Consider the following 7,617-nt stretch of genomic DNA (forward strand, 5'->3'; position numbering starts at 1 on the left):
GGAAGTCCAGGAAGACTATGTCCACTGCTACCCCTGCATCTAATGATCTGGTGATCTGATCATAAAAAGCCACCAGGTTGGTCTGACAGGACCTGCCACTGATGAACCCGTGCTGATTGCCTCTAAGCATGCAGTCCCCCACTGGCCCCTCCTGGATGTGTGCCAGAATTATTTTTTCAAACAGCTTGCCTAGGATCGAGGTAAGACTAACTGGCCTATAGTTTCCCGGGTCCTCCTTCCTCCCTTTTTTGAAGATTGGAACCACATTGGCCCTCTTCCAGTCCTCTGGCACCCCTCCAGTGCACCACCCGCTTATTTTACCAATTATTTTGGTGGGAAACAAAATTCTTCTTTCAAACAATTTTCTGATGGTTATTCTCTTTACTTTCTGAGAGAGAGAATTTCTCAGCACTCCCTGCTTCTTTTAGGAGCAGCATTAGCCATTATAAAGGGATCTTTGATCAGAAGGCTCGTTATCACAATGTACATGACCCAATACCAGAGGTCTGTGGTCAAGCAGCAAAGCAAGCATGTATGAAGGCAGTGATGCAGTTAAGTAGAAACCAGGGGGCTTTCACTATACACTGTATTTGCTTGAATAAAAGCCAACCCTGAATTGAAGATGACCCCTTACTATAATTAGGTTCTATACATGGAAAATTTATCAATTTTGTTATAATTTTCCATGTATAGAATCTAATTACTGGGGGGGTCATATTTAATTTATCCTCCCCACCGCTGTGGGGGTGTAGGTGGTGTGGGGAAGTCAAGTAGCTTACCTCCTGCTTGTGCCTTTCACCCTTCACCTCCACCCCCCCAGACTCTGCTCCCCCTAACCTCCCATTGCTTTGGGCTCTGTCCTCGTTTTAGTCTGAGACACTGAGCACAGCCTCAGGTCAGCCCCTGTAGCAGCTCTGTGGGCTGCACACTGCTGCTGCAGGGCCAGGGTGGGGCTATGCTCCATGGCTCAGGCTGAAGTATAGGTGGAGCCTACCAGCACAGAGCAAAAATAAGAGGCAGGGGGAAGGAAGAGGGGCAGGCAGGGGAGCAGAGTCTGTGTGGGGTCAGGGTGGAAATGGGGGAATAGAGGCAGCAGGGCAGGGGGTTTGGGTCGGCAGGCAGCAGCTGTGGCTATAGCCCAGACCCTGGGTAGGACCTGGAGCTAGAGGTGCACCAATATATTGGTGCCATATCAGATCAGCACCGATAAAAAGAAAAGTTTAACATTATTGTTATCGGCTTTTTTTGGCCAATGTAGTCAATTAATGTACCATTAAATATAATGTGCCTTCTGGCCTGGGCCCTGGATGCCGCATGCATGCATGCACACACACAGCCAGGAATGCAGCCAGGCAGTATGGAGAGCAGGACCTGCAAGTACACCTGCAGACGGAAAAGGGTGTAATGGAGGAAAGGGGCTGGGGGTGCTGCTCAGCCAAAACGGTGATTGGGACCAAGGGCTGGGGCAGGGAGTGGGACAGAGCTGTGGGCTTGTCCAGGGGGTGCGGGGCGGAGGGTGAGGGTGACTTCCCACCATTGTGCACACCCCTGGGGAGAGGCATGGGGAGCATGTGCCCCTCCCAGATTTGTGCATGTGATGGAGGTGGGCTTTCCGTCCTGCTGTCTTTGCCCCAGGAGCCACACACTGTCCCCTGCCCATCCCGTGGCAGTGGTGAGTTGTACCTCCTGCTGGACAGGCAGGGAAATTGCTGTCAGCGTGTGGCTCCCGGGACAAAGGCACCAAGGTGGAGAGCCCTGAACCCACAGCGGGCAGCCTGCCTCTACCCTCACCCTGTTCTGCTCCAGTTGGCAGCATCCCCACTCTTAAAAATGGTGGCAGTGGTGCCTGAACTAAAGTTCATTTGACAAGCTTTACGTTCAAGGGCTCCCACTGCCATTTTTAAGTGCCGGACATTGTTCCCCTGGATGAGCCACCTGCAGCTCTGTCCCGCTCCCCGCCCTGGCCCCAGGGTCCCACTTGCTGCCCTGTCTGGACAGCACCCCCAACCCCTGTCCTACTCCCTCCCTCACCATGGGGGCCTCGATCTGCACCCTCGCTATGTCTGTTCCCCTCCACAGACTTACCTGCAGAGCACTGCTCTCCACACTGCCCAGCTGCATTCCTGTAAATCGGTTATTGGAACGGTATCAGCCAATATGCCTGGTGAATAATCGTTTATAGGTATTGGCCAAGAAAATCTTTATCAGTGTACCCCTACCTGGATCCCAAGCTATAGCAGCCATCTGCCTCTCCCACCTCCACCCCACTCCACGTACTCAATTCTAAGAGGGGATAGAATTTCCCCATGATAAATGAGGGGAACTTTTCCCCCCCATGATAAATGAGGGGAACTTCCTCTTAGAATTGAGTAAATACGGTAAATAGGAGGGGATCAAAACTTCTTATGAAGAGACAGCCCAAATACATGATGGTCATTAAAGTGAGATTCCTAGCAGTAACTAGTGTTGCCTGACATTCTGCAGTTAACTTTTATTGTAGATTTATGGGAAACCTGTTTAATTCTTAGTTTATGTAGTCTCTTCTAGGAAATTATTTAATTTTAATGACCATCATATGCAAAGCTTGATGTCTTCTGCCCGGTTGCCAATGGAGTAGGTGTTTGTATCACAGATTTCATTAATTGGTTGCTTTGGCAGTCTTGGCAAAGAATACATTGAAAATACAATGGCTCTTCCAGTTCATGTTTTGAAGCACATAGGCTCACAACAAGTAAATAGTTGTTTGGCTAAGGTTAAAAAAAGGACATGGATAAAAGAATTTAGATATTGAGCATTACACCTGTGGTAGGTATCTTATTTGTTTTACTCATCTTTTTATCTCAGATTATGTTTTGACTAAGGGAGGAGACGTTCTTAAAATTTTCCTTTGTTTTCTCTTTCACTGTATAAACAGCTTGGTATGCTGTATCTTGGTGTGATTCATTTATTTGTGCTGTAATTGATTTGTTTCTACATGGATTAAGCTTATCATGTAAATGTGTAATTTAAGTCTTTGTTTTTATGTTCAGGTTGGCCTTGGGCAGTTACACTTACATGGAGGAAGAGGAGTAGAGCAGAATCACCAGGTACCTATTTTGCATCCTTTATGAGTAATGATAAGTTGGAGGGAGAAAAAACATCAAAAGTGTAATCTAAATTGCTTGCTGCTTATCACAGTTGAATGATATCCTAGCTGGCTGTGTATGCTGCTTTGATCAGCACAATCTAATTAGACATGATTTTTCTTTTACAGCAGGGGTTCTCAACCCCCATCCTACAGGCAGATCCGGCTCATGGCATTGTGTCACCGGGCCCATGGAGTTCCCCATGGTTCTGGAAACCTGTTGGCAGGGGCAGTAGTACCCCTCTCCTGCTGCCAGATTTCTGGACTTATGGGGAAGCTCAGGCCCTGTGCACTGAATCGGGTGCCTGACCCCAGCAGGCAGAGGCAGGCAGGTAACATTGGGCCCTAGGGCCCAATCCTGGCATGTGAGGCAGTGCCAGGCCCTAGGGCCTAATCCTGGTGTGGGGAGCCAGAATTGGACTGTAGCAAGTCCCCAGGGCCCAATCCTCACATGCAGAGTTTGATCTGGCCCTACACCAGTCATCTGGCCTGCAGAACCAAAAGCTTTAGCACCACTGTTTTACAACAATAGTGAAAAAAGTAAGGAAGTTAAAACGCAGAGAGCCAAACTAAATCTCAGTACAGCAGGCAATATTGCATATTTCAGGCAGTGACTGACCTTCGCATGCATGATAGGAGGCTATTCATATTGCTTTAGATGCATGTAATAGCACCAAAATTTAGCTCATGTTGACACAAGTGTTACAACAAATACAGGTTTTCATGATGAAAAAAACAGAAAAATGTGTGAAATGAAACTGCCAAGGACTTAGTGTACTGTATTGCTTTATGCTGCATGGAGAATAAAACAGCTTTTAAAAATTATGTAATGGAAAATGGAGATCTTTGTGACTGCCAAAGAGATAAGAAGTTTCCACTCATTGCTCAGCTACTAATCAAGAGCTTAGAACTAGGAAGCCTGTTAGAGCCAGCAACTGTGAAGCTGACTACACTGAACTTTTACAAAAGTTATCTTTACTTAAATGAGCCTTTCCTATTCGTATGAAGTTGAATGTTGAAAAAACTGCGTAGACACTCATCTAAGAGTGTTAGGTTTGGGGCCTGTAAATGAATATGACATTGTTTCTTATGATTTTTGTGACATGCCAGGCTCAAGGGGGTTACCAATTTATATGCATATTGTTTTGGGCGGGGTGGGGGGCTCCTTACTATGTAGATTTAATTGCTGAATGGATCTGGAGAAACTCCCTAAGTTACTCAGAGCTAGAAGACAAGAACATCTGTGTTTCCTCTAAGGAGTTAACGGTCCATGAGCGCACCACTTTGGAGCCGGCGGAGCAGTTCCCTCCATGCCTGTCCGTGCATGCAGTGGTGAGAGCCGCCCTCCCCACATCCCCGTGCCCCACAAATGAGCTGCTCGTGGCTCTGTCCCATGGCCCACACTGGCTGGGCAGTGCCTGTTAGCACCCCTTTGCTTCAGCACCCAGGGCAGTCATCCTGATTGCCCCCACCTTGCTATGGCACAGTGTCTTCCCTCTCCCCTCCTCGCCCTGTAATGGGGTAAAGTGCCAAAGAGAATCTGTGATGTGAGGAACAGACTGGTTTTGAAAAGAAGTATTGTTTGTCAAGATTAAAAATATAAACAACAGCCAAACTTTTATCTACTCCATTTAGTGGTCTGATTTATTTGTAAGCAGTGTCCAACATAAATGCTGATTTAAGTACATTCATTTGCAGTGCAAATGATAAGAGAACTATTTTTGTTCTGTGTATAAGAGGAAAAAATACCAAGTGTTGTTTTTAATATTCTGCTTGGACTCACTTCTGTTCTGAATTTAAATACAGATTTTTTTTAAATATAAAAAGCAAGTCTAGTACCTGGTGTAGAACTTTTAGATTAAGGGCTTCTGTTTCCCTAACAGCTTGCTGCAGAGCTCAATATTTTTCCATTAGTAGCTAGTGAGCAGTGCTCCACAGGCTCTGCCGACTCCGGGGAACTGCTCCACTCTCCAGCCCTGACGCCACGTGCCTCCTCACTCGCCCCCGCCCCTGTCTAAGGGAGGAGCTGCTGCTGCCTGCCCTGCAGTGAGGAGCTTACCTAAATGTCCCATGCTGGCCCCAGTGCCTCCACCGCACTGTGCACCCAGCTCCTCTCTGGGCGGGTGCGCAGCATGAGAAAGTTTGTGCGCGGCAAGATTTTTAATTGTGCGCGGCTGCGCACACGCACACCTTACAGGGAACACTGAAGAACATGTTTCCTTCCTGGCACATTGTCATTCAGTACTATGTGCAGGGTGACTGGTATTTTTGTTTTGTTTGGCTTTTTGTTCTGTGGGGTGAATAATATGGGGAAATGCCTGAGGGAATTACTCTTGAGGGTAATTATGAACTGTGGAAGATATTTGATGCTGGAGACTGAATTTACATAGAGAATTCAGCATCTGAGTTAAGCTTATGTCATACTTACATGTAAATTGAAATGAATGACACTATTTCTCACTAATTTATGGCATGAATAAAGATGTTCGTCCTTATCCTGAAATCCTTTCTGTACATCACAAGTAATATTTGGTATTATACCTTTGCCAGTGGAACCTAATGTAGAATCTCTTTAAGTTACTCTAGAGCTAGAAGAAGAAAAAAGTTCATTTCCTTCCTGGTATCTAGGTTGTTAGCCGTATTGATCCTAGAGGCAAAAGAAATCATTTATGCCCAAAAGCTTGCAAATAAATAAAATAATTTGTTTGCAAATATCTAGTTGATCTAATAAAAGATATCACCTCTTCTATGCATTTTAATTCCTTTTCCTTCCTGGCATATTGTCATCCAGTGCTGTTTATTAGGTGACTGGTATTTTGAAATTTGTGGTGTGTATGTATGCTTTTATTGTCTGACATACTTATGGGTATTTTATTACAGAGAGCATTTGAATACTTCAATCAAGCAGCTAATGCTGGTAATTCTCACGCTATGGCCTTCCTAGGAAAGGTAAAACATGAGCATTTTCCAAAGAATGCAAATCTTGCTGTCTCTGTAAGAGATGATAAGTTAATTGCAAGCTTCTGAAAACTGTGATAATTGAGTATCTAACTGCTCCGATCCTTATTTAGGTGCTTGGTGTAAAAGGACTGCTTACTTATTTATATTAAGAAGTAATCTGGGAATAGAAACCCTTCACAATGAATGTCCTAACCACTAAGCAACAGACGCGGGATCCTTCTTGTGCTTTCTCCTTCTGGCTCCATGAATCTTGCATTCCATTCCAAAAAGTGGCACAACTTCAACAAAAGGGGTGGAAAATCCCTTTGCACCACTGGTTAGGGCACATCTTTGAACATGTGGGCTGGAACCCCCATAGACTGAGAGGGGCATAGAAGACGCCACTTCTGGAAAAGTGCTGTAGTCATGAAGCTGTTATATAATGAAGTGGGCTTCTCCACTACTGTTTTAATTTTAAAAAGAAAGGCGCTGTGATTACATTTTGCAAGTAGTCTAATGTTATCAACACAGTTAGCCCTTCAAATAATTTAGGAACTGCTTTGACCTGGTTTCTGGAACCCCCATGAGGCTTAGGCAAGAGATAGGTGCCTACCTGTTCAGGCTGAAGCCATTCTTAAAGTGCAGAAGTAACTGCTGGCCACTAAAAAAAATATTTTTTTAGATTAAAAAAAAAAAAAAAGCCTAGCCTGCCTAAGAAACAAGCTGTTTCTTTGTTTTGTTTTTAGCAGGGTTTCTCTGTGAAGAAGCTCTCCAGTGAATAGTTTACTCAGTCATCGTAGATCTGTTGTAACATTACTAATACATCTGAGTGTTAGTTCCATTCTCTGAAACAATGCTAACCTTTTAGCTCTCCATTTCACTGCTTTTTGCTGTGGAGCAGCACTTTTTTTTAAACATGCTCCTCCAGTGTATAATTGTTTTTGTAAGCATCCAACTTAAGAATTACCATGCTGGATCAAGCTGCATGGTTCAGTTTGTCTGGTATCTTTGAATGCCTGTACACATGCTTGATGCCTGTTTGGATGCATTCTAATTAATTGAGTCTGCTGGAGTGTCCTAATTGGAATGCTTCAGTAGCCTCACCGTCACATGGTCCCCATCTATAAGAAAGGGAGAAAGGAGGACCCAGGAAACTATAGGCCCATAAGCCTCACATCAGTCTTGGGGAAAATCCTTGAAAAAATTATCAAGGAGCTTATCTGTGAGGGGCCAGCAGGGGAGATCATGCCCAGGGAAAATCAACATGGGTTCATCAAAGGCAGGTCCTGCCAGACCAACCTGATGGCCATTTATGTCCAGGTAACTAAATCCGTGGATGATGGTGTTGCCGTGGACATAGTCTTTCTGGAATTTAAGAAGGCCTTTGACACTCTCTCACCCCGTTCTCATTAATAAATTGAGCAACTGTGGCATTGATGCCCACACAGTTGGATGGGTCAAAAATTGGCTGATGGGATGCACCCAGAGAGTGGTTGTGGACAGGTCGTACTTGACCTGGCGGGATGTGAACAGTGGGGTCCCTCAGGGCTCGG

The 7,617-nt window shown here is 45.2% G+C and overlaps 1 protein-coding gene across 1 annotated transcript in view; it reads left to right on the forward strand.

Moving 5' to 3' along the window:
• Window positions 1-7,617, forward strand: part of SEL1L (SEL1L ERAD E3 ligase adaptor subunit) — an 85,599-nt gene that overhangs the window by 39,846 nt on the left and 38,136 nt on the right. The window contains exons 11-12 of the mRNA XM_019518698.1: window positions 3,030-3,086; window positions 6,005-6,073. Coding sequence (XP_019374243.1) covers window positions 3,030-3,086; window positions 6,005-6,073 — 126 coding nt within the window. The remainder of the gene's footprint in view (window positions 1-3,029; window positions 3,087-6,004; window positions 6,074-7,617) is intronic.

The sequence above is a fragment of the Gavialis gangeticus genome, unplaced genomic scaffold, assembly GCF_001723915.1.
Source record: "Gavialis gangeticus isolate Ggan-Ray unplaced genomic scaffold, GavGan_comp1, whole genome shotgun sequence".
NCBI lineage: Eukaryota > Metazoa > Chordata > Crocodylia > Gavialidae > Gavialis > Gavialis gangeticus.